The sequence below is a fragment of the Platalea leucorodia genome (genome assembly GCF_965183815.1).
Source record: "Platalea leucorodia genome assembly, chromosome: Z".
In the NCBI taxonomy this organism is placed as follows: domain Eukaryota; kingdom Metazoa; phylum Chordata; class Aves; order Pelecaniformes; family Threskiornithidae; genus Platalea; species Platalea leucorodia.
This window is the reverse complement of record NC_138858.1, coordinates 43,063,419-43,091,046: the sequence shown is the minus strand read 5'-3', so window position 1 is coordinate 43,091,046 and position 27,628 is coordinate 43,063,419. Positions and strand designations below refer to the sequence as shown.

General features: G+C 44.8%; 1 protein-coding gene across 7 annotated transcripts in view; it reads right to left on the bottom strand.

Annotated features, from left to right (window-relative positions):
• Positions 1–25,319, bottom strand: part of LOC309602798 (transducin-like enhancer protein 4) — a 99,922-nt gene extending 74,603 nt beyond the window's left edge. For 5 of the 7 annotated variants that reach the window (XM_082336749.1, XM_082336751.1, XM_082336750.1 and 2 more), the window contains exons 1-4: positions 25,213–25,319; positions 24,707–24,804; positions 23,533–23,596; positions 22,082–22,126 (exon numbers count right to left, since the gene is read on the bottom strand). In XM_082336749.1, coding sequence (XP_082192875.1) covers positions 22,082–22,126; positions 23,533–23,596; positions 24,707–24,804; positions 25,213–25,257 — 252 coding nt within the window. In that variant the 5' untranslated portion in view covers positions 25,258–25,319. Of the gene's footprint in view, positions 1–22,081; positions 22,127–23,532; positions 23,597–24,706; positions 24,805–25,212 lie in introns of those variants that run through there. The other 2 variants (XM_082336754.1, XM_082336755.1) reach the window with 2 other exon arrangements.
• Between the last annotated feature and the right edge of the window lie 2,309 nt (positions 25,320–27,628).

Below are 27,628 nucleotides of genomic sequence, written 5' to 3'. Positions count from 1 at the left end.
TCCAGCTAAGCTCATGAAGTACTGTAAACTTGATACTTGGCCTTTGTAAGTTAATTTAGGTGCTTATTTTGCACAAAATACTGCAGACAGCAACATAAGCAATAAATTGGAGTGGCAGAATTTTCAAAATCGATTTTCTAATGTACATCCTGATCTGTGGGCTGCTGAAGTGAACTGATAAGACATGGCTTTTATTTAATGTCTCAAGAACCACGTGGAGCTCAGCTGAGCAAGAAAAGATACATATTGAATCATTCATGATTAAGACAATAAAAAGCAAGTCAAGTAAGGTGACATATAAACATGCTTCAAGCCTGCCACGTCAAGGAAGTTGATGGGTTTTGTTAATATTGACTTCTACCAGCAAGTAGAGGAATAGAAATGCACAGGCTAGAGATCCGCACAGCCCTTCAGTTGTTGAGGCTGCCACCAGGTAGCAAGCTGCATCCTACCCTGCCCTGCCACATGCACCTACAGACCATCCAGAAAAAAGGCTGCAAGTGGAACTTGAAATGGCAGAGACTGGCTTAAATTTCCCTTCCTTGAAGGTGGCAGGAAACATTTGCCGAAAAAGCAGGCAGAAACAAGTAAGAAGGGAACACTGCCACGGGAGGTGCTGCTTCCATCAGTAGAGCTTTGAAGTCTTCTGCAAGGTACTAACCCTTCACCTACCAGCAATCCTCAGCATTTCACAGCAATACTTGTTTTGTGAAGTATGGTCTCATAACATTGGGATGAGAAGCTTCTACCACTGTCCACCAACCGAAGGAATCTGACTTTATAGTTTAAAAAAAACAACAAAACTTTTTTTTAAGCCTATAAACGTGTGGCATCACACTAAGGCAGCTTCAGCTCCGAGTTCGGTCTTTTGCTTTGTCTCCTAGCTGCAATTAGGTCAGAATTTCCCATTTTAATCTTTCCCATAACAGCTGAAACACAGCAGCACATGCAGAATCACCACTCCCTTATTACTCTATTCCTCCCCTCACACATCCCACCAAAGAGGCTGACCACAGTTCTTCCATGCCTGCTGGAAATGGCACAAGCTGGTCTGAGCCTGTCCTTGCAACTATATGCATACAGTGGTTTCAGTGCACAGTTCTAATTTAATTGGATGCAGAAAGTCGCCTGTTTATTTACTTCACAAGTTCATACTCTGCTTCTCTGGGGTAGCAGAAAAAGCAGTCAGAAAGAAATACTGCAGATTAGTAGTTTCAATGAGTACATTGTGAAAAAGTAAAATAAAAGGTGAGATAGTCAAAACCTGTTCTTGGTAGGCTTATGTTTAACTTGAGATGTCTTTAACTGCCCTGGAAAAATATTAAGGAGGCAGCATTTCAGGAAACAGCTGAAAACCTCTAGCAGGTGAATCTAAAAGAAACCATGCTTTTAAAATTTACATATATAGTGCTTAGGAAAGGGGTGCTCTTTTTAAATGTTACCACAAAATAAACACTAAAATCGTTTTTGCTCTACAAAATAGAGCTGTCAGTGCCCACTTCTGATCCCCACCAGCACTCACCTTTCATTTGCACATACACACAAAGGAAGACTCAGAAGCAGCTATAGGCACCCATTATCCTACATCCACTCCCTGTGTTATGGCTACAGTGCTTACTCTGGAGCAGTACGCTCCAAATGTTAATCACCGAGAAGCTGATACGCTATCACAGTTGAGAACTGTGAGGCTTGTGCCAGACTTCCAGTTACATCTACAAGGTTGTACTGTTCAGTCTTGAAGCTTGCAGAAAACACTGCAACCTATGAGAACATGTAATAGTCTGACAAAAAAGAAGGAAGAAAATTTAGTTTCTCCAGCAAGTGTTGTGTTGTTCCAGGTTTTAATGAACCTGATCATTGATTAAAGCTGATCAATAAACATATAAAACCAGCAATCAGAAGTCCCCCATAAAAACAGGAAAGGCAATGTGACTGCTGAACTCAATTTATTTTCTTCCAGATTCATCTGGAGTCCAGGAATCAGCCCTTCTGCATCAGGAACAAGGTTACTGCTTCTCTTCCACCTCTGGTTTCCTTTGCTTACTCGCCTCAGCCCTGCAGGTCATAAAAAGTGGAGCCCATAGCCTGTCTGATTCATTGATAATCACACTTGATTATGTTTGCTTCCAGAAAAGATATGTACTAGGAATCAGCACACTGATTCAGTGGATTTGTTAGATCCAGTTACAAGAATTCTTACAGTGTTTGAAAACTTTGTCATGTTTCGCCTGCAATCCCTCATCTCTTCTTCTACCCAGCAATTTCACACCACGTGGTGAACAGCTATCAATTAGCTTAAGAAATCCAGCAAAAAACAAAAAAGGTATTTATTTCAAGGAAAAGTAGCCTACACAAAGGACATAACATTTTAACTCGTTTTCCATTGCGACTTCCTGTTGTACTATGAAAATGAGCAATACTCAGATGCAATTTCCATAGATTAAGGTAACAGATTTTTGTATTTGACATAATAGATAAAAATCCTGCCCCATTTAAGCCAGCACACAAAAGCGTGATTTTAACAATACCCCGAAAGAGATGAAAGAATAGTGCAGTGGATTTTAGAGCAATGTTATAATCAAGCTTCAATTTGGGATCCTTGCAATGACACAAATTCAAATAAGGCATGTTACTATCTCAATTTTTACACCAAGTGGAAGTACGATAATTGTTAATTCTTTCTGAAGATAAATAAATGTTTCATACTCGTTGGTGGTATTTTATCTAGTCCCAGTTTCTGGAATAAAGTGACCATCTGAGAATCAGATTACATTTCTCCCTTTCCAACCTAGGGAGCTCTTTTTTCTTCTTGGTGGTTTTTTTTTGGTTTTTGTTTTGTTTTGTTTTTTAAATTGACACTCAACAAGTGAAAGTTACGTAAAATACTAAGAGTGTATAAGTAGGGCACATTTTATTTTGCTCTGAATTTAAAAGCAAGTTTCAACTTTAGGTGCTGACTCATGATGTCCTCATGCTTTGAGATGGCAATGCCACATTTCTACTGAAGCACCAGCTGTGAACTTCCATACCGCAGCACCCTATGGATGGGCAAGCTAGTATGAACCATCACCAGCCTTGTCACTTGGGGCTTACACCGTACTGCATACAATGACACAGCCAGTCAGTATCCCAGTTCCTTTTCTCTGGAGCAGGTTGCCCTGAAAGTAAGAGGGACAGTACCGAAGAGCTGGCAAACTGAGTGCATTCATCCAACAAGGAAATACTGGAAGTTCCAGCATTTCACACTTCTCTGCTGCCACTCAGATGATACTGATTCATGTTCATATTTTTAAAGTAAAATACTTGCCACAACGACTAGCTCAACGGGAAGAGATTCTTGATGCAGCAGAATGCTGCCTTCCTGAGAGCAACAAGAAAGCAACAGTCTGTAACTCCGACTCCTATTGAGGAGAAAATATTGATATGAATTGTCATGGCTCGTAATTTCAATCATAGTGGATCATAACTACCACTGCTGAAAATAACTCCATTCGGATTTCAGCATTTCTGCAACTGGGGTTTCTTGCTATTTTTTCCCCTAAGTGAAGGAGGATAAGGAAAGAACAGGTAATTTTATCCTTCAATGTGTGAATATCTAGCAAGTGGCAGTTTCACTAGTGAAGTACCTCTAAACTAATCAGGCAGTTTACGATTCTCTTTTTAACCTTCCTAAGAAGACACATTTGCAAAGCCAATGCTAAGGCATTTGTAAGACATGCATGCTTAATATGTTCAGGAAATTCACTTGTCCAAGACAGCTGGATACACCAAGTACATCTTGACGTTCAATTCATCTGAATGGCATTCCCCCAGTAAAACTCCTGCCAGGACAGACTCTTGAGTCAAGCAACACTAAATAGCATTTTTCTTTAAATTACATTAGCATTATTGAAGTTTTCAAATACTCTTCATCCAAGAGGGATTTCAACTTAAAATAACTTTTTAAAGAAACACAAAGTTTAAGAAAATGCCATAAAAAACAGAACGGGAGGCACGGAGCAAAGTAAAACTCTCTAGTTGGGAAATGTAGATTTCGTGAAACCTTTTCCAGTGCTGTAACTCCCTGTGAGATCACACTTTGTGTGGAGAGCTCCTATGAACTGCATTAATTTCAGACAAATGCTCAAGATGCACCATATGTTAAGTGTGCTCTTCATCATACTGCACCTACAGACTTTAATAAAAACATCTAGAATGTGGAAAGTAGGTCAAACGTAAGCAAATGAAAGGGGTAAATAATGAACTCTATAAACAGATTAATCATGTGATAATAATATCACCGCATTTCTCCTTAAACGTGTTATTATCAGAAAAGGCATCAGTCAAACAGGATTCCTTCATAAAGTTGGTCTAATTTCACACCCATGACCCTCCTATAAAGATGTCTGGGCCTGAAATACAGATTACGCACCCACCAACTATGCTATAGAGAGAAGGCGTTCGCTGTACCTTCACACGCACCTTAAATTAGCATAAAAACAGGCACTGAGGAGGTTCTCCGCTAATCCAGCTATTCCTGCTCACCCCACCCTTGCGCTGCTAGCATTTTTGTGGGTATGTGGTGAACCAAGCAAGACACTTATCCAAGTTAAAACCCAGTCCCCCCCATTTTTTTTTTTTTTTTAAATACAAACCCCATCCCAGACCCAGTTTACAATGGGGTTAACCCAAATGCAGGATCACCCCCTTCATTATCAATGCCACCTTCTGCCCACTTGAAGTGCACAGAAAACTTCAGTCTCAAGCACACAAAACCTCTTAAGCTAAGACTTTTTGTGAACATTCCTTTCAGTCAGAAAACAAGAGCACGGTTAAGAGAGCAAACCACACAGCAGCACTCCTGGCAAGCTGCTCATCTTGTTACAGATACCGATACTTCTCTGGGCATGGGAAGGCACTCCGTTTCACTTCCTCCACTACCCTGCAACCAAGACGCATTGCTATCAACCACATCCTCAACTTTTCACCTCTCGGGTTAGCATCACGATCTGGTTTAGCTGCAAGTTTCGACTAGTCTTTACAGCCACCTGTTAGCTCATCTGGTAAACCAAATCACCAATACCCAAATTGCACAATTAATTCAAAACAATAAATAAATAAAAACTAGTGTACATTAGTGGTGGACATACTAGCTTGGTAGCGGTCAGATGAAAAAATTAAATGCTGTGGTCAAAACTGTGAAAAAAACCACACTCATAAAACAATTTATGTTTTTTTTGGTTATAGCAGACAGCATGACAGACAGCAAAACCACATTTCCGTGCCTGTTTTTTTTTATTGGTTTTTTTTTGTTGTTGTTGTTGTTGTTTTTTAAATGGATCTCTGGCTTTCTGCCATTGAGTAATTCTATGGTTTACCAAAATGCAGTCTCTGGGCTTGTTAATTTCATATTTAGTTTGCTAGGCCTGTAATCTTGCCACCCTTTTAATCAAAAAGGTTTCAGGCAAGCATTTATATGAAAAATACTCATTCAAATCCTAACATTTTTACCCACAAAAATACACAGAGGTTGTAGCTATTTTGGTTTATGAGAATCTGTTTTGCACAAACTATTATAATTATTCCTTTTTGTAACAGCAGTTTCCCATGACAATTAAGAGACTTAGTTGTGCTTTTCTGTTTGCATTAGAAATTTGCCGGAATACAAGAAAGGAAACCCTAAATTCATTGAACTACCTACTGACTGTTTGCAAACCTGTTTGTGTATAATCACTATCTGTTTTTCACAAAGACAACAGAAAAGGCCAGGGGGAGGAGGAAGGGAAGTAGGTTTGAGGACTAGTGGGTAGCTCAGACTGTGTTTCCTTTGTGTGAGCTTCAGCAAAGATAAAAGAATACGTTGGAAAATGTTAACCTTTAATATAAAGGGAAGACAGTTCAAAATGACCGATTTCTTTATTGAAATAAGTCAGTTTTCAGTACTGTAACATACCATGTTGTGTAGGTTAAAGCAAAGGAAAGAGAAGTGAGAAAAAGTTCATTTTTTAACAGTCACCAACAAGGGATACAGTGACTTTACCATCACAAATATAACTTCAGCTCATGAACACAAAACTGAAGTTGCCTTCAATGAGCTGCAGAACGGCCCCAGAAGCTGCAGAAATACTCCTCAGTTAGCAGGACCTGAGCAAGTCTGTTCAACAGTGGTTAAAGCACACCTGTGAGTACTTCAGTCATACTCTTGAACACCATCCACATGCACCAAAAAGCACTTTGTCTTAACTTTGTACCTGTAAACAAAGTTTTAAAAGCAGACACCATTTTCTGCCAATGCAGCCCAAAGCAATATAAAATCACTCTCAATATCCACCACAGAACCTGCGTAGAGCTCATTTTGATATGGTTGTAAATTAGGCTTTCTCCAGCTCTACTGACTAAGCTAGACCGTACACTGAGAGAGATTACAGTCTTGCTAAATTCACAGTTGTTCTGCCTCCAAAATTAGCACCCTTCTGAGGAAGGGTAACCAAGAAAGGTGGCAGCAAAGTGATGTTCGGATAGAGAAAGTGACCTACTTTACCATCTAAATCCCACTGCTTCACCAAAGTGGAAAAGCACAGCAGCGTTTCAGTGGAGAGCACCAGGTATCAAATCTTCCTTCTATATTATGCTGAAGACAGCCCTCAGACTAGTATTTCTTTTCCAAAGTCCAACTTGCATTTATGCTCAAAACTACATTTACAGCTTCTCACATGTGTGGCGTACTCACATGCTGAGGAGTGAAGACTCAACCAAAGCTGTGATCCTCACTGTTGAATACTAAGCTGGTTTGCCTAATCTTTTGACAACTCACGTTGTCATTATCTTCCTTCAACCTCTGCAAGAAATAAATCAAGAAAGAGCCTTGTACAGATTCACTGTCTAACGGGCAGGTAGAAATTCAAATGAGGTTAAAAAGAGACTGGGAAACAAGCTGCTTGAGATCTACACCAAAATCCTACCTCAAACTAATTCTGCATAGAAACAGGGGGCCTGGGAAGGTTTAACAAACCCTGCATTTTCCCTAACTTTACAATATTATTGCTCGCACCAGAGAATCAAGATCCCACTGTGCTGCAGCCACTGGATGTACAGCCACAAGCCCCGTCTCTGGCATTTCCCAAGGTCTGGGCATGCAGGCAGAAGGTAGGGACACACTACCTCAATGTAAGAAATTTTGGTTTCGTTTTCCCAAAAAAATCCCACACAGGTAAAAAAGTAGTATTATCCCATTTTCCAGATGGAGAACAGAGGCTGAGAAGATAATTACCAAGGGCAAACTTCCTTAATACAAATCAAAGTGTTAAGTGCATTACTGCTGAAAGGTACATCACTGGAGCATGCTAATTGCAGCTGGGATGGAAAAGACAGCAGAATTCACATGGGAGGCAAAATGAGGACAAAACTGTCTTGGGAAAGAGTACCCTGCCCCAAGCATCTTACAGTCTAGAGCGATAAACACAGCCACTTCTAAGTGACTCCCACGTAAAAATATCTCACTTCCCATTTCTTAACATACTGCTCTCCAAAAACTCCTCTGTGGTAAGGATTATGCTTCAGGAAACAGTATTACTTCCACTTCCCAGAGAACTGAAGCAGCGAAAGCCAGAGGTGAAGACTCCAGAAGGTATGTAATGGGGTTTTCAAAAATACCTAAGCAGACTAGACATGTAATTCAGGCAGAAAGTCAGCAACAGACAGATGCTCAAACAGATTTTCAAAAATTGTTCAGCACGGGGGCACCTACCCATACCTATAGATACATAAATCATAGAATCTCCGTTTAGGTCAGAAAAGACCTTTAAGATCATCAAGTCCAACCGTTAACCTAGCACTGCCAAGTCCACCACTAAACCATGTCCCCAAGCACTGCATCTACCCGTCTTTTAAATACCTCCAGGGATGGGGACCCAATCACTTCCCTGGGCAGCCTGTTCCAGTGACTGACAACCCCTTCGGTGAAGAAATTTTTCCTAATACCAAATCTAAACCTGCCCTGGCGCAGCTTGAGGCCGTTCCCTCTCGTCCTATGGCTTGTTACTTGGGAGAAGAGACTGACCCTCACCTCGCTACAACCTCCTTTCAGGTAGTTGTAGAGAGCAATGAGGTCTCCCCTCAGCCTCCTTTCCTCCAAACTAAACAACCCCAGTTCCCTCAGCTGATCCTTACAGGACTTGTTCTCGAGACCCTTCACCAGCTTTGTTGCCCTTCTCTGGACACGCTCCAGCACCTCGATGTCCTTCTTGTAGTGAGGGGCCCAAAACTGAACACAGCACTCGAGGTGTGGCCTCCCCAGTGCCGAGTACAGGGGGACGATCGCTTCCTGAGTCCTGCATCTTAAAACAAAGGTACATCAAATATAAAGGCTGGAGCACCACAAGAACTTAGGCATTAAAATCCCATACTACAATCTTCACCCCTTGCCTGCCCACACAGGAGTGATGCAATGCTGACATCACCAGAAGTGCACAGAAGTCTCCATCTCCAGCACTGAACCTCCCCATTAACCCTGCTGAGTCCCCTTTCAGACATGTTCAGAAGAGTCTTTGGCTCAACAAGACCAAGCTCTTTGTCATCCAGCTCACAGCTAAGGCCTGCAAACACCCTCCCCCTGCAACTCCCCCAATTCAATGCTTCTCCACCCATGTCCCCCAGGGAGCTGAGAACCACTGCCAGAATTATTCCCACATAAAATACAGCAGCAGCACATTAAAAAAAAAAAAAAAAAAAAAAAAAAAAGAGGGTGGAGAACAGATAGACTTCTATGGAAGAGCTTAGTGGTTAAAGAGTTTAATCAGAGCATTATATAAATGACTTTACTTCTTTCTTTACTTCTCCTTCCCACCTCCTAGGAGAACACCCTGTCTAATAGGTTTCTGTGAACTCTGGGAAGGAAACACTGCCAATTCTTCCATCGGAGAAGGAAAGTCCTGTTTCCAGTTCCTGCTCAGAATCATCGTACATGAAAAACCACCATGGGCTAAAACATGTAAACAGGTTTGGGGCAGGAACTGGAACGCAGCACAACTCCTTCCAGCTGGCCAGAGTCCTTCCAGGGCAACAGCACAGCATGTATCTCTCCTCTTTCAGCTCTACTGAACCATTAAGGATCCCATGCAAACCAGACAGCTTTCTGCTGGATATCCCAGTCATTCTCCTGGGAGAGGAGAAACATGGGTCTCGCTAGCAGACAGAAAAGTAGCTGAACTAAGAGGAACCAAGTGTTGCCTCCTCCAGCTTTTTTGTTTGTTTGTTTTGTTTAAGAAAAATCCACACTACGCTTACACTTTAAAATGAAGTTTAGGCGCCACTCTTCAGAAAGTGATTTTAAGACTACCAAGCCAAGGCAGCATGTCCTGGCAGCACCAACTTTGGTGTCTCAGTCTTCAAGCAGCGAGAGATTGAAGACACACCCCTGACCTCAACATTTCCCTATGAGTTACCCTCTCTACGTGCTGGATTTCTTTGGCTCCATGCTGAATTGCTTAACTCGCCCCACGCACCACAAGCATTGCTTTGCCCTCATTCAGCTGGCCCTGCAGCCCAGTGGTGCAGAAGCGCCCGCAGCATCGCTCCCGTCTCCCTGCAGACAGCAGTCAAAGTCGCTTGTCCAAGATATCACAGGAAGCCCTTGGCAGCACAGTCCAGAAACTTTCACCTGGATCCCCCTAAGCCCCAGACCCTGGCTGGCGGCTGCATCTTATCCACCTGGGAGCTTCCTGCTTTGCTTCACATTAATATGGAGAGGTATTTCCTGTGTCTACAGATTTTCAGGCTCTCCAGGTTCTGTTGCAGGCTTAAACAAACCTCATGACCCTTAATACAGTGCATACTTACAGCGGCGTTTTTCTTTGAAAATGTGTAAACTAAGATTATCCCAAGATTCTCCTCACGCACACAAAAAGACTTGTTAAAAATCAACGCTTTAGAAGAAATACACACCTGAGTTCCAGGCAGAAAACAGAGCTAACTAAATAGCAACTAAACAAAGGACAAAATACCATCATTTCATACATTCACAAGGCCTGTATGTCCATTTGGCTGAAGACATATTTGAGAAAAAATCTTGCATATGCAAAGAAGCTGGATGTTTGTATCTGCAAAGGGTAGTCTTATGTCTTTCTACAAAGGTAGGTTTTGAAAGTGTGTAATAACAAGGGTGCTAATGTTAGTTTGAAAAGCATCTTGTATACATGTTGGAAAACTCATCTTCAAGCAGAAACCTACAACCTGAGAAAAAAAAAAAACAACACCCCACATGTATGCTTGTCGGGGCTCTCTTCTTGTACAACCTTGTGGTGCTCTTGGTCTTTACATTTCTATCTACATGATCAAACCTAAGAACAGGAACAATTGTTATCCTCAGTCAAATGTGGTTTTAGAAAAAATGCCAGAAACAAACCATTCCCCAGAAATTTCCAGCATGCCACAGGCACAGAATTGTAAGACTTTTTCTTAAGCTGCCAACAAGTGAAACAGGATGCATGTTTTGGTGTCAGCAGTCTGTAGAGACAAACCACAGAAAGTTGTGAGGGGGAAAAGAACTAAGTGTCTCGTAGAGGTGCATGGAAAATGTCTTTCTCCTCATGTTGTCCACATATAAGACACATTATTAGCTTTAGTTTCCTTAACAGCCATCTCTAGAAGCTCATGGAAGCAGAGACATACAAAGGAAGCAGGACGTCACTCTTGAATGAATTAAACCAAGAGTTCACATGCAATTTACTTTTCAAGATTAACACCTCCATACTTACTTATGGACAAATACGTAACAAGCGACTCAGACGTAAGTCCTTTAATGTTTGGGGAAGTCGGTGTCTCTTCCACCAATAATGTTTTAGAGCAACAAATAAGCAAGAGACTCTCAGCAATGCCTGGATTTTGTTGTTGTTGTAGTTGTTGCTGTTTAGGACAAGAGACTGAGAGAGAAAACATACAGTTCATCCCCAGAAATTATGAAGTACTGATAAAAATCGTAAATAAGCAATGTGCTCAGACTGCAACAGCTTTTTGCAATTAGGACAGAAAGCCTACTGGTTAAATTGAGTATAAGAATAAACAATCTATCCTTTGTTAACACGCTGACACAAGCATACGGGGTGTATTTTATTCACCAAGTCTTTCCAATCTTCTTGTGTTATTCAAACACTATGGACTGATATTTTAAGAAGAGGCACCTACTTTGTATCTAGTCACATGCTTTATAAAATTACAGAAAGCAGACAGTAGTGGTGTTGTAGCTGACTCTCTTTTACACATCAGCACAGTGCCATCTTTCAAACGGGGCACTGTGAAAGTGGATGGTTGTCATACAGAGTGAATGGTACTGCAGGGAAATAGGAGACGTGAGAAGAAAACCAATTAACGAGCCTCCTCCAATTGTTCCTTGTTTTCTGCCTCAAACCAAAAATCCAGCATAACCATTTTGGCCAGCTTTGGCCTTATTCTCTTTGCTTTCCTTCTCCAAATGTTATCACAAGATCAGCCCCCCTTATTTCCAACGTTTATCTCCAAATACAATTAACAGAGTAGCAGGCAGGAGGACAGCTCAAGTATCTTTAGCATTACCTCCTGGTAACCTCTGTGGCATAAGGACAAAGGAAATCCCACAGCAGTTAAGGCACTTGCTGGACTTCGTTACATAGTGGACAGGGGTTTGGAAGGAGTCCTCTTCCCTCCACAGCAAATGCGTATTCATTCAATATTCTATGATTCTCTAGAGCCTCTCATCTAATAATGGACGTTAACAAATTAAATCTTACATCACTCCCCGTCATGTAAATATCATCGCCATGTCAGAAAGGAAGACAGAGGCACAGAAATGTTAAGAGACTTTCCAAGTGCTGCAGAGCGCGAGCTCACAGTCAGAGAAACCACAACTGCTAATTTGTCACATGCTTTAAATTAAAAAAGGCCTCTTTCCCAGATCCGAGGCAGTCAAGCCCCTGGGTAGGCATCTGCAGGTACCCAGAGCAGGAAACAGAACAGATATCAACGCTGACTTTTCTCTGCAGACCCACGGTGCCTCAGAAAGGATGAGTACTGAACTCACACACCTTCATCCTGCAGCCGCCATAAAAGTACAGCGGAGCCCCGCATCCCTCTCAAACCCAAAACCACAACATAGCTTGGCTCAGCTGCTGGATTCAATTGACCACACGGAGTCCACACTGCCACTGGCTACTCGGCTGTCCAGCAGCCAGACGGTGGTTCGTCCACCTCAGACCCAAGGCGGGATCTCCTAAGGCAGGCAGGAACAGGGTCAGAGACACCGCCAGAGCTGCTGACAGAAACCCAGCCCTGCACAGCCGTCAGTGAACCGGCTTTCATGAAAACACGTGGACAAGCATTGCCAGGTCCAAATATGTCCCCTTCCCCAACCATTAGTTGGGCAGCACTCCATTATTTTGTCTCCCTCACATTTATTACTAGGAAAGCTTAACAGGAAAACACCACTGTGTTTTCAAAACAAAGTCCAGAAGTGTTTCAACTATGAGGCATGGCTGAAAATTCCTTATACCTGTGAAAGGTTAGAAATGGGGAAAGCGGTTGTCCAGAATAAAAAGTTCCCTCAATGATTGCTCAACTCTCCCCATGGTTTTAAAACGTAAAATCTGAATCAAATGCTAAATAGGAGTAATTGCTGGACCACCAAACAGGAGTTACTAAGATAGGTAGGTTAACTGGATATCCAAATATGTTAACCTAGAAGCCCTCAGTTAGCTATCTGTGTTATAAAGAATGAGCAAAAACGAAGTTCCACCTCTCCTGCTGAGAAGCAAAGAGACACAAGAGAACATAAGTGATCACAATGCCACCTTCTCCTTCGACCCCCAGCTAAAAATTCACTCCAATTTGCCTTATTATTAATTTTAAATAATGCTGTCACGTTAACGTGGTAAATGACAGCTTCAGCCATTGAGCAACTGTCAAGAAGAACATCCTGCGACCCAGACTTTCCAAACAGTGACAGTCCATGCACCATCAGGCAAGCCTCCTCCCATCCCCTGCAAGGGGGGACCCGAGGATCACCTTGCTGTGCCAGCTCAGTGGGCAGTGGGCTTCAGGTCACCTCCTCCTCCCTCATCCCCTGCTGCGTCTGTCGCTGTAACTTCACGGACACCCTGTAATGAGTTTTGAGGAAGCTCTCTGCCTTGAGGACACAATGGACCCAGGCTAGACCTACTTGCTGTCGTTCTTGGGTTCAAAATTGTCAGAGTTAAATTTCAATGGCATTTGCTGTCACTCCCTACAAGTATCACAATGTTTTATTAAGTATTTCCAGCGAGCATGTTCTGGCCCTGCTGTGTTTTGATTTGTTGATTTTGGAATCAAAGTCAGAAAAGACAAGGGGAAAGGGGCCCCTTTGCTTTCCGAAGTACACCTCTGCCATAGTAAACCTGCATCACTGGCTATGCCTGTAATTGAAACCCAGGTGATATCTTAGCAGCAGCCTCACCATGCCCGCTATACAATGCCACTCCATCACCGGCTACCCAGGACGGGGTCAGAGGGAGTTTTTTACATTTGCAGATTTTCCAAATCACCGAGACACTAAGAGAAGCCGGGCACGTAAGCAGACATTATATTTAAGATGGAGGAAAGAGCAGCTTTTTTAAAAATTAAATGCTCTCGGTGATCATACACAACATGTGCACAGTACACGACACATGCCAAACAAAATCTAGTGGCAGGACCTATTGTTATGCAGATTCTTTACAGCATGAAGGGGACAGATTTTGACTTCTGCTCAACTGTGAGATGCTCTGCTGAGATTTTTAAGCAAACACAAGAAAGAAGAAAAGCACATATTCTCATTGCCAGTGTTCCACTTCCCAAACGTAACACAGTGAAAGGTTTTTCTCCTTTGAAGAAGCTGAAACTCATCCAGCAAATATCAGAAACCTCTCGCAGTGTAAGATCCTGCAGAGAAGCCATTTAAGCAGACCAAAAGAGAGAGGCCAAGTTAGAAGACCTCGACTCAAAACTATGTCCTGTGTTACCTCACCTTCTAACACAGAAAGAGGAATTGCCACCAGCATATCTGTGCCATCTTATGATATATAATCCACAAAAACTTAACAAGCAATTCCAGAAAGAATATGTATATATTTTTAATTTGGTATTATTTTTTGTTAGGAGAGTACACCTCACACATTTTCTGAGAATAGGAAATTATGACAGAAGTTGCCAGCTGTATCTCATACCCAGCTCCCTTGACTTTATTGTGAACCTTGGGACGTTTCACTCCTTACTTGCAAAAAACAATTATGGAAGAATGCTGGAGGAAAAACTAGGATGCATGAGCCAAGTGCAGTTTGACAGCTTAAAATTAGAAAGAAAATAAAAAGAACCCCAAATTTATTATTTTTATCTCATGATTAATTTTAAGCCAATCTCATGATTTTCTGGGGGCTGGCATGATTTAACATTTGGAGTTGGCAATACAGCATACCTTACAAATACATAACCATAAAGAGACCAGTTCAAGTTTACTGTGGGGACTATAACTTCGACTTGCCTGACATCTGCACATTTAAACGTCTTAGCCATAACACCACAGTGTTCAATACCAGAGTATTACGTACCTGTCCTGGCCTATGAAAGATGGTTCCTTATGCCTAAATCCTATCCACGCAGGCAAGAAATCCCTATTTAGGGTTCTGTTTACTATTTGTGACATATTTCAGTTATATTTAAAAAACATTATTTTAAAAAAAATGGTTACGGACACCTGCTTTTGACATTGTGCCAAAACGCTTCCTGCTACACTGAACTACAGGGTTTGTGCCACCACTAAGATAAACAATATCAAGGAAAAAAATTTGCAGAAGAAATACTTCAAGGTACTAGTGCAACTGTAAAAACATCATCTTGAACCAAGACAAAACCCGCAAAAACATACAGATAAACAGAGACATGAAGAGGTATTCTTAAAACCACTTTGATTTTTATATTTTATAATAAAGACTGATTTTTAACTCAAACATTCAATTTTTTTTCATAGAATAGCATTTCTTGAGTATAGATAGGTTTGGCTTCAAGTATATTGTCATCTGTTAGTTAATGCAAGTACTGGTTTATACACCCTGTGTTTCACATTATCATCTTTGTTCTGCTCCCACTGTTCCTTGTGGCTAAATAGGTTTTCTGAAAGTCACTGGCAACGTATGTGCTCAATCTGCAGACAGCAAAAGAAGTGACTTCTGCAACAATCATAACTGCACTGTTCACAAACTGGCTCACGTCCGTGATAAACCCGGTTCTCTACTACGTCCACAAATAGTACATCATATCTTCTCATTAAAAAAAAAAAAAAAAAAAAAAAAAAAAAGTGAGACCAGATTGATAACTCTGATTTCTCAACGTTTGACAGCCTTGGTGTTGAGTCATAAAATCTGTCTCCTGGCTTTAATGCACCAAGCCCATGCTATACACTGTGATTGACCTGTGTGAGCACCCCCTTCACTTTTTGTAACATAAACCAAAATCAGAATCCCTGCCTTGAGGAGCTTACAATTGCAGTTATTTCACATGCCTGAATCGTTATGTTTAAAGTTATTTCCGTTGCCGAGCCAAGCAGCCAAACATTTTCAAGCCAGATTTACAATCGCCTCTGCAGCCTTAATTCTACTTTCCTAATGTCTATTTTGTGCACTGAAAGAGGTCCTTTAGGAAAACTGGTAATGAGATCAGCGAGTGTATAACTAAAAACTGCACCACGATGCACATACACAATGGGGCAGGATCAAGCTTACACAAATGCTGTAAAGCTTGGGCATCCCAGCATCCCGATACCTCACTTTGAAACCTATCTGCTAATTAATGTTTTTTCCTGTGCTGAACGACCTCGGCTCTTTTTTTGCTCCCAAAAGGAAGGCAAATCTCACCACACAAAACGGTGCAAAAGTTATTGTATACACAATGGTGACAAAGCTTCCCTCTCCTGGCGGGTAGCAAGTTCTGACTGTTCAGCAGGAACCTGATGCCAGAGTCGTGTTTCCAGCCTCGCTGGCTGACCCAAAGAGCCTGCGGTGGTGCCAGGCAGGAGGGGGTCTCCCGTCGCAGACGGAGGGCCGCATCACCTCTCCCTCTGCCTTCCTTCTCCCCCACCGCTGCCCAAAAGGGGCTGGGGGTTCTTGCTAGAATGGTGTCCCTTACTGCAAACACCACAGGTGATGGAGTTTCTTGTATTAAAAAAAGAAAAAAAAAAATTTTCTTGCAAGAATTTTTTTATAGGGGAAGGTGTTAGGCAACCCTAACCACAGGGTCACCACCAGCCCCCTCTGTAACTACAAGTGGGCCCATAAACTAACACAGTCAGTAAGGCAGCGTCACAGCAATTAGCATCTTTCAAAGACAGAAAAATGCTTTTATGTTTAAGCACTGTAGAGCACAGCCTTTTGCCAGTAAAAACAGAGCGTATGTCTTAATTTAAAAGTTTGCTCAGCATGTTTTGTGCTACTTCCTGTGTCTTAAGCATCTGTCTGAATTGCCAAAACAAGTGGGGGAAAACACCACTTTACTTTGCTTATGAACGGCAAAAACAGGGTGAAATGGAAGTTCTTGTCCTCATGCATGCTATTCTGCAGTTGCAGGGGGGAAAAGTTATTTCAACAGTAACTCGCACACAAGAGGCAACAGCAAACTTCCCAGTAACTAACAGGACCTCTCCTCAGAAAGGCTGTATAATGTCCGTATCATGAGGAAAAAAAACCACAGAACCCCGTTTCAGAACTTAGCAGTTATTACCAAGTAAAAGGTTTCTGGTTTACCTGCAGAATAATATATTTTCTAACTTTCCATAAGCTTTTAAGCTTTTCAGCTGGCTTCAGAGGCTAAATAACCTAAAACTGGGACAAACAACCCTCACTCATCAAACTGATTTGACAACCTATTTTTTACATTTTGCGACTTTGATGGAAAAGCCACTTGTTTTTCTCTTCCTCCTTAATAGTCCTGTGTGAGCTGCAGTCTTCAAAATTTCACTTCTAATCTCCCTCATTTTGAAGTTTTCCAGTTCAGTTCTGACTACCCACTGCCTGTATTAAATCTTTCCTACTGTTTATAATGGAGAACAAATTCAGCCGGTATAATTTTAGCTGGCTCTCCAGCTATTCTTCAAACGGAAGACAATATACACTCAACTACTGACTGTGTTAAAAAAAAAATGTGCACACTTGCATGCACATACATTCATGCCAAGCCCAGACCATTGCCAAAAAAAAGAAAAAAAATTTTCCATTACACAGGTAACGCATATACAAACCAGTTCTCTGTGATATATGCGTTTTATGGCCATGAAGATGAAAAACGGTCAAAACTCTGCCCTAAATTAAACAAATTGATTCCCATCTTTGCCCCTTTACCAAAATAATTTACTAAGGCTTAAGAAGGAAGCAGACTCAGGGCTGGGATGTCGTACAGCCCATATATTAACTCAGTCAGCAATAAATCTCCCCTTACTCTCCATACTACTTTCTTAAATAGCTCACTATAAAGCCCCAACCTAATTAAAAACAGCTTTCTCGGCAACAGTGTCCTTGATTTCACTTATTTACACATTAACTGCAGCCTCCGTTTGGCCAATCCAGTCTATTCCCTGTACCACGCAGGGCCTTTTATCTGCCCTGGACAGCATTTTCTCCAGCAGATGAAGTAGATGCCAATTGATTTGCTGTCGAGCATGGTAAATTAATAGCAACAAATTGCTGAGGGCCCCATCTCGCTGCTCCACCATGCTTCGGCAGTTTTGCTTTATTTGCTCCATGATGGGCAGCAGTCAGGCCTCTTCAAGTCAATTTCTTCTTAACAACCTGCAATACTTTTCAATGGTGAAAATAGAGCCGTTCCTTGTAAGTCAGAAATCAATATCCTATTGCCCTTAGAAAATGCTAAACAAGCAGTATTGGCAATCCACTTGGTACTAGAGGGTATCAGATATAATGCAAATCCATACTGCTTCCCTCCTCGTAGTTATTACAGTTTGCTAAAAGGTTCCTAATGCCATTTATCATCATTTACCATCGACTACTGCAGCTATGATTATGATATCCTATCAGCTAGCAGAGCCCTTTCATTTCTATCCAATTAATATTTTAGCAGCACTCAAATGGTTGTTGCCCAAGTCTTGTAATAAAATTTACATGGATTGGACTGAATTTTTTTTTTTTTTACTGTGATCTTAAAAAGTCATTTCATTTATTTTTTAATACTCAGCTTCTTAAAAGATCTGAATTTTCTTTCAAAAATGCTGAAACCCAACATTCTAGCATGTGAATTAGTTCAAAGACGAAGGTCTAACCAAAGCAGGCAACTCAGAATTTACATATTGCCACCTCCAAAAAACACAATCGAAGTAAAAAGTGAATGCTGTATCCTATTTACGCTTTCCATCAGCCCCATTCACAAATATCTGTTGTCTGTAGCCAAATACAGACACTTATTTTAAGCGATAATTACAATTCTGAATTAAAATCTTCAGCAAGCATGTTTGATTACAGCAATTTAAATAAACTGCTTACGGTAACATTAAAACAGCCTGATTTCAGAAATTAAACCAAATGACCACCACCACCAAGTAGCAACAGCGTATTAGAAACACAGAGCAGCACATCAACTATTCATTCATAAACTATCCGCTGAGCCTCTTAAAAACAAATGTTAAAGAAATGGGCATCTTCAGACCACACTCAAACATCCGTATTTATGCTAATATTGAAATTTAAAACTGTAGGGAAGTATCTGTTCATACTGCGACCCAAAATCCCACAACTCAATGCATTTTTTTTTTTTTTGGAATGTGTCTATTTTGAAGCTCTATTGATCCTAGAACAGAATATCAAAAATTAGCTTACTATTTTAGGCTATAACACCACATGTCACAACATACCCCACACTTGTCTTTACAAAAAAAAAATACAAATGACTAATTCTACCAGTCTAATGCTATTTACTCAGTTACCAAAATTTAAATTAATTATGTTCTCAAACATAATTGTTAAAAATTGGCAACATTATGCAGGCTTAATTAAGATTAAATCCAATTTACTAAATGTACTTTAATTGGTACTAATTACATTAGCTTTCCTTTCAGAATGACAAATTCCCCATAGGTTTCACTTTAATAGTCTTCTATCAAAATCAACACAGGATGACTGATGATGAGCATCACACGAGGGGTGGGAAAAGAGATGCTCTTCCCCCCTCTTCCCCCCCCCAGACACACAGGCACACTCACTACCGCTGCTCTCTGCGCATTTATCCTTTTATCAATTTGCTAAGTCACAGAGTCATGACTCCATCACAGCCATCATTTTCTGTTCCAGTGAAAAATTTCTCTAAAAATAAATACTCTGTGGCTGGGAGCAGCCAAGAAGAACAGAAGCTTTAACAGAAAAATACACAAAGGTTTCAAATATCAGGGCCACCAATTACTAGGGTACTTCCAAGGACTCCAGGGAGCCCTGCTCTTGAACCCTTTGAGACGCAAATCTAATAAGTGAATAAGCCTAACCTGATCTTGAGAACTAGGCCCAATTACGCCGAAGGGCAACTTCACTGCATTATTGCCTGCTTTCCATTACAAGGGCATCCAGCGAGTACATCTGGAAAAGAACCTGAGAGGAACCAAGGCTGTCTGCCCAGAAAAACAAATAAAGACAGATATGCCTCTGTGCTAAAGTGAAAAAAAGAAAGAAAATATAATAAGTAGGTGGTTTGCAGGGCTGTCTGTATTTCATAATGTGATAAACTGCCCTCAGGATTTTGGATATGATTGAATTTAGAAAGTGGGGGGGGGAAGCGGGGGGGAAAGGGGAGAGGAAAAAAAAAGTTGAATCGCTCAATTTCAGCCAAGTAAAATTCAAAGATGGGAGAGGAAGAGAAGGGAATTTAAGGTGGAAGACTGAAAAAGCTTCGCGCACATCAAATGAAGCAATCAACACTTTCTATATAATATAAGAAACTGGACCCTAACGCTGTGATCATAAAGCAAGATGGGAAATATTTTGCAGTTGCTGCAGCAAGAGGGGGAAAAAAAAAAAAAAAAAAAAAAAGCTGTGGCAATAGGAGACATGAGAGATATGTAATTGATATCAGATTTAAGAATGACAGCAAACAAGTTTCTTAGCCGCAGCTAATTTGAATCAACATCTGACAAAATATTTAAGTGTTTTGCATGAGAGTACGATACTTAAACTACTAATTTGAACAGACTGAACAGTAACGGAAAAAGGTGTTTAATTAAAACCCAGCACTTTGTAATCCCCACACTTAGTTGTAACTAAGTATTTAATTTCTCCAGAATATCACTGACAACTCCATCACCATAACTGTATACAATTTCTGAAGTAAAGCATTTAGAAATTAAAAGGGCTTTCACTGTGGGTTTTTTTCCCCTGCTTAAAAAAACTTAATTCCACGTTGCACTTGCAAGCTGATTTTGTCCCACAGAATTTTGTGCAGTCAGTGTAAGTCTACATACCACTAATTGCTGTAAAAACAGGGTACCTAGAAATATAAACAAGTGTGACTGCAATGCTTACTTTCAAAGGCCTCTAAGAATTTGCTATGCCGGTGGCCTGTAAAGACTCCGGGCTTTGTGAATTGTTTCCATATCTACTATTTTACTGATTGGGGGGTTTTTTGTTTTGTTGGGGATTGTTTGTTTGTTTGTTTGTTTTTTAATGGGACCTGAAACAATCTGGCTATTCACTTGAGAACACACCCAACACCTCTGAGAGTCAGTGACCAGTCTTCCCACCAGCACCCATGACCTGAATCAGGTCCAGAGATTCACAGTGTACGTACAATCTGATCAGCTGCAATCACAGCCTTTTCCTCTCAACCATTTGTTAAATGCACTTGTTGAGTCTTCACCGTACCTGTGAGGAGGAGATCTGAATTCAACAGGTCTACATATAGGTCTGCAAAACAACGTGTATGTACCAGGTCCAGTAAGTTTGGAGCTGCAGATGCAAAACGCTTTGAGGCAGGAAATCCCACCCTCTTCGTATTTGTATGCCATCTAGTGCAAATGGCCCTAATCAGTACTGTGGCATTGGGATGCTAATGGAATGCAAAATATAATAAATAATAAATAACATGAAAAAACATTTGACTTGCATGCCTGCTTTCAACAAGATAAAGAAATCCTATTTGCACAACCTAGAGAAGTTCCAAATCCCTAACTTTGAACAGAAATGCGTACAAACCAATTTTCAGATGGTCTTTCTTCTCCCATCCAACCATTTATTTATTTCTGCAGTTTACACTCCCCAGCAACGCTGGCAAATTGCTCAACCATTTGCTAAAATGAGTTGTCAGTATTGAACTCCACCATATAAAAAGTTCCCTCACTGGAAAAGAGGTCAGATGTTTAATTCATTCTCCTCTAGAGAAGGTTAAAAACACACATTACCGAATAAGAAACTCTGATTTACACTACCATGCTCCATCTGACTAATCTGCTAATCTTGGCCTAAGTGCTAGACTTCAAGGCACAAAACCGAGCACGCTAACATCCTCGCAGAAAGCTCATTTACTCTCTCGTGTTTGAGATGCTAAGACACTGGTTTTGGACAAAGGTCCAAGTAAGCAGCCTGAGGGAAACGGGAACATGGCTGTGCATCAATTGCTTTTGTAGCTCCAGCTTAAAGCAGTCCAGGTTAACCGAAGAGAACACTCTTTTCCACACGCAAATACAAATCCCTTGACACCTAATATGCATTCGTGATGTAGTAATCATCCCAAAAAGCAAACCCCAAAGGTTCGAGGTCAGACAGATCTGAAGGTACAACCCACATAGCCATATCGCTATTCACATACACTCTCCCCATGCAGCGTAGGACAGCTTGCGTGTACAGAGATTGCACATGGAAAGTCAATCGAATAATGCACAACTGGTAGCCAAGACCATAACCTACGCAGAGCCCATATACCATATACAAGATGGAAGTTTCAGGGCCAGGTTAAGTACAAAAAAATTTCCAATGCACTCAAGCATGCAATTAAAGCAAGTCACACAGAATACACATCTGGTTTAAGACTGGTGGGAGAAATTACACAGAGCATTCTTGCACAAAACAAATTATCTACCTACCTGTTTATGCATCTCTATATTCAGCCCATAGGACATCTCGTAATACTAAGAAAGAAGAAGATGACTGTATTAAACCTTGCAATTGTGAAAGCCATTCCAAAATTCACTTTGACTCAAACATCATCTATACAAAGACATACAGACCTAGAAACATTTATTGGCCTTGAAGAGCTCTTGGAATTCGAAAGAGTATTTCACAGCAACATTTTTTTTTTTGCTTTTTTTGCTTTACCTACATTGCTTCGTGTCAAATTTACAAAGAACAGCCATAAAACAAGGAAAAAAACAGACAACAAAAAAAAATTACGAAAACTAATCACAACCAGAGTTGAAGATTAGAAGCAGAAAAAAAGCCACACAGAAAATGCTCAAGATTTTATTCCCTAGCACACATAAAAGATGTCAAAAAAAAACCACCCGAAGTGCTTGAAGCCAGACACACATATAAATCAGCAATGTCTAACAGACCGGTTATTCAATATTTTAAATTAAAAACACAAAAAAGCCGCAATTAAATTGCAGGGATGCAAAAAATGAAAGAGCTTGGAAATTCAGAGCCAGAGCAGATACGCCAACGTAAGTATGTCCTGTTGTGCCCGAGTATCACGGGGAACTCAGTTCAGTGTGTAATGTTAGTACCAAACAAGCTCCAAGACACAGGTATATCAGGCATGAAAAAGACAGCTGCAAGCCTCAACATTTGCTTGTGCTCTTGGTTAAGAATTCTTCAAGGTTATTTACTCTTTTTGTAAATACAAGAGCGTTATTTGTCACATACATATGGAAAACGACTAATCCTTCATAGATGTACAAGACAGCAGATAGCAAGAGCTCCTCTGGAGTTATCACGATCCATCACACAACTATGTATTTAGAGATGTCTTCCTATGCACGTTATTTAACCAGGCAGACCACGACCACTGAGGAAACCCCTTTCACAGCTGAGATCCCTGCCATTCTGAATTTAGTGAAACAATGAACCAGCTGCCCATGTGCAACAGTTCTTCTAGGAAGCAGGCTTCGGGTTTGTATGCGTACATGTACAATTTTGGCTTACTCCCATCACAGGAAAAAAAAAAAAAAAAAATTATCCCGAACTGTTTTACAGGGATATGATCGGTGGGAGAAGTCAGCAAAAGTGAAAACATCATCCCCAGGTACACTATGAAAGTTGTACATGGCTTTAAAGGGCTGACAAGTAATCTGCTAGCATTTGGAAGAAATATCCCCAATCGCTTAAAAGGTTAAAAAGCAGGTTTCGTGCAGAAACTAACCGCTGCAAACAAGTTATAAACCCCTGAAACTAAGGATTTACAATGGAAGCACTGATGCAACCTCAACAACAGCAGCGCTACTATAATCTTTCTGTTCGCCTCCAGCAATCCGAATGTATTTCGGTCTCAGTATACCAAGCTAATAGACATTTTGAATTTGTTATGCAGCTTGCTTACCATGACATAATGTCGCTGCATCTCTGTCTTCTCACTGGCCAGTTTTTCACATTCTAGCTTTAAACTGTTCAAGATATAAAAAGGAAAAAGCATGGGTACTTCATAACACAAAACTGACATTCTTCTGAGCACAGTTTACTCCCCTTTTCAAGCATTTCTCCAACACACAAATAGAAAGATGCATTCCAGCTCTTGCTTGGGAGTTCAGGGTGGGGTTTGTAGTTTTCCTCTTTCAAGAGATACTGTGCAACATCCTCACGTCCTAAGCGAACTGCATACAGTACACAGGAGAGCATTTTTCTCTGACAAAAATAACCCAACACTGGTTCACAGAAGAAGCACGGAAGGGTTCATACCTATAACACTTAAGCTTGAGAAGCCACTTACAAATCCGTAATTTGGGTTTTGGAGTTTTTATTTAAACGAGTTTTAAAAACACCTCTTGCTTTCACTCAACCCACAGAGCAATCAAACACATATCACCACTTCAAGGAGCAAAAAGTTGCTAGGTTTTCTTTTTTTTTTTTTTTTTTTTTTTTTTTTTTTTGCCGTTAGTGATGACAGAACTGCAAGGAAAATACTGCAGGTAATTTAAGGAATACCGTGGTAAACACGAACACCCCCGCTGGTTTTTTTGTTTGTTTTCAGAAGCCCGCTAAGCAATTCTGCCAGAAGTCACTTGTTACTTTGAGGACAGGGCGCTCTTCCACCTAAGGATAATGCCTCACTTCCAGGTTATCAGCACTTGACATGTCAATGAAAGGCGCGAGGGGGCCGAGCCAAGACAAGATGCGTGTCCTGAGCGGCATTTTGAAGAAAAGCAGAGGACGAGCCCAGCCAGCCGCATATTTTTCCATCAGCCCCCACCCGCCCCCCCCGCCAAAAAAAAAAAAAAAAAATAAAAAAAGAAAGAAAGAAACAAAAAAACCCCCAACAACCACAACCCGGAGCGCAGGGAAAACAAGAAAATCCGCTCGGCCCGTTCGGCTCGGGCCCCCCCCAGCACCCCGCCCCAGGGGCCGGGAGCGGCGGCGGGATGCGGAGGGGCCGGCGGAGGAGCGCCCGGCCGGGCTGGGTCCGCCCGGCGCCCGGGCTCCGCCGCGGGGTCCCGGCGCCCCCGGAAAGCGGCGAGAGGCGAGCCCGCGCGGGGCTCGGGGAAAGTAGGCAGCGTTACCTGTGGTACTGAGCCTGCAAAAACTGAAACTCCTCCTTAATCCGATCGCAGGACTCGGAAATGGTGAATTTAAAGGGCTGCGCTGGCTGGTGAGGAGCCTGCAAGCAAGCAACAGCGGGTCTTTTAATCGCCCCCTCTCGCCCGCCCGCGGCTCCCCCCGCCCGGCCGCCGCCCCCCGCCCGCCGCCGCGGCCCTCACTCCCGGGCTCCGCGGAGGCGCAGCCCCCCGCACCCCCGCCCGCCCCGGGCTGCTGCCCCGACGGGGCCGCCGGCGGCGCGGGGCCGCCGCGGGGGGAGTCGTCCCCCGCTCGGACCCCCCGCACCGGCCGCGGCCGCGGGACGCGGGGCGGGCGCCGGGGCCGCCGCGCACCGGGCGGGGGCAACTCGGAGGAGCCAACCCCGGCCCGGGGCGGCGGCGGCGGCGCGGCGGACAACAATAAGAAAATGGCTACAACTCCGCGGTGCCCGCGCCGGAGCGCTGCCCGCGGGGCCGCCGCCGCCACTCACCGGGTGCCGGGTCTGCGGGTACATCTTGCTCAGGTCGCGGATCATCCACGCCGCTTCGGGGGGCGCCGGCGGCCGGAGCGGCGGGGATCAGGGCTGCAGGCGCGGCGGCGGCGGCGGCGGGCAGGGACGCGGCGGGCAGGGACGCCCCGGCCCCGCCGCCCCGGGGCTGGCGGGGCACCGCCGGCAGCAGCGAGGCGCGGCGGCGACGGCGGCGTCCGCGGCGCGCAGGGGCCGCTGCCACATCCCCCGGGGGCGGTCAGCGGGCGGCGCCGACCGGCTCTCCCGAGCGCCGCCGCTCCGCGGGCTCCGGCGGGCTGCGAGCCCCGTGCGGCGGCGGGCGAGGAGGAGGAGGAGGAGGAGGAGGAGGAGAAGGTGGAGGAGGGCGGGGAAAGCCCCTCCGCCGGCGCCGGTGCGCGCTCCGCCAGAGATCCCCGCCGGCAGTTTTCTCCCCTTCTGCAAACTTTTACTGCTGCCGGCGGCTCTCCCGCCCCCGGCGCCGAGCGGAGCGGGGCGCCCCGGCGGGGAGGGCGGCGGGGGCGGGCGGGCGGCTGCCCCGCGGCCGCCGCGGAGGTGCGGTGCGGTGCCCTTTTGTGTGGCGGGCAGGTCCTCGCTCCTACCGGCCCGACCGCATCTCCCCCGCTAGTGCCGCTGGCCGCTCTTTTCTCGTTGTTTTTGGTATTTTTTTTTTTTTTTGCAATTAAAAAAAATTAAAAAGAGAGCGAGAAAGATGAAGAAGAAGGTACGGTCCGGGCTGCTTTATTTATGTCTTTTTTTTTTTTTTTTTCCTCTTTTTTCCCTCCTCGCCTTTCGAAACTCCGGGAAGTGGCGGCGGCAGCGACGGCGCCGCGCGGAGCTGACCGAGCCCCGTGCCCAGCCCAGCGGCGTGGCTCGGCCCGGCCCGGCCCTGCCCGGCCCGGCCCGGCCCGCTCCGCCGCCGCTCCGCGCCGCTCCCACCGCACGCTCTGGCGAGGTGACTCCTTTGACCAAATTTAGCAGGGGCTGGTCATTAACATTCTGATACATATTCACCGCAGCCGGAAGGCCGCCGCCCGCGGGGCAGCCTGGGAGCCGCAGTCCTCCCGGCGGCCCCGCTCCCCGCCCTGCCCGCACGCCGCCGCGCCCGGGACTTCTCCTCCCGTCGGGCAGCGCGGCGCCGCCCGCCCCCCCGGCACCCCCTCCCCGCCGCTCCGCCCATGAAGGGCGTCGCCGGCGACCAATCGGCGGCGGCCGCACATTAATCGCCGTTCTGTATTAATGCCCATCATTTCGCCGCTGACAAATGGGCACACGGGCCCGGCGGAGGGCGGGCGGCCCCGGGCTCAGACCCCACGTGGGGGCCTGACGCCGCGCGGGCCCGCAGCCAATCAGAGGGCTTCCCCCGGCCTCTCCGCCGCTGTTTGCCCGCCGCCCGAGGTGGAGCCTGGAGATCGCTGCCGTTCCGCGGCGCCGGCGTTCGAACAGGGGAAACATTTGTTCAGCCGTCAATCAAAGTAACGTGGGCCGGTGTCGGCTGTCGCTGCCGCCGCCGCCGCTGCTGCCGCTCCCGCCGCCTCCTGCGCGCGGGGCGGTGGCGCGGCGGGAGCGGGGGGCGGCGGGGGGCGCCCGCCCCCGCCTCCCGCCCCGCCCGCGGACACCGCCGGCCGCCCGCGCCGCCGGGGACGCGCGCTAATTAGGGGGCAACGGCGCCTTAAAGAGACAGGCGCGGCGTGCCGCTACCCCCCGCGGGCCGCGGTGGGCGCGCCGCCGTTCCCCGGCCCTTCCGCGGGCTCGTCGCAAGGAGCGGCGCTGTCGCCGGGGGCGGGCGGGGGAGCCGCGCCGCGGTGCCTGCCGCGAGGGACGGGCGATCCCCGAGAACGGCTGGCGGGGCGGGCGGGCGCCCTCCTGCCCTCGCCTCGGCTCCCCGGGCTGCGCGGGGCCGGGGCAGGCCTCCCTTCGCAGCGGCCCGTTTCGAACCATTGACCGCCGGCAGCCGCCGAGGCGGTGAGGCCCCCGTCCGCTTGACGCCTCCGGCGCCGCCGTCTCCCCCCGTGCCCGGTGCCGCCGGGCCCCGCGGCGTGGCCTGGGTGGGCGGGCGGAGCGGTGCCGCGTTACGGTGGCTCAACGCGACGTGGTTTAAGGAGTTTTTTCCCCGCTGGCTTCACCTGCGGGGCTCAGTCTTCGCTCTGGGAAGCGGCGGCAGCGGGAGGGTGTTATTCTCCGCTGCTCGCAAGCGTGAGGCTTAAAGACTTGACCTTTGGGTGATGCATTGTCAAGGCGCCTTAACGCCGGACGGGGCATTTTCTGGCGGCGTCAGACGGGAGGAGGGCGGCCGGGAGCCGAGGGCCCGGTTGCTGAAGGTGCTGTAAGCGCACCTGGCAGCGGCCCGGGGAAGGGAAGGGAAGGGAAGGGAAGGGAAGGGAAGGGAAGGGAAGGGAAG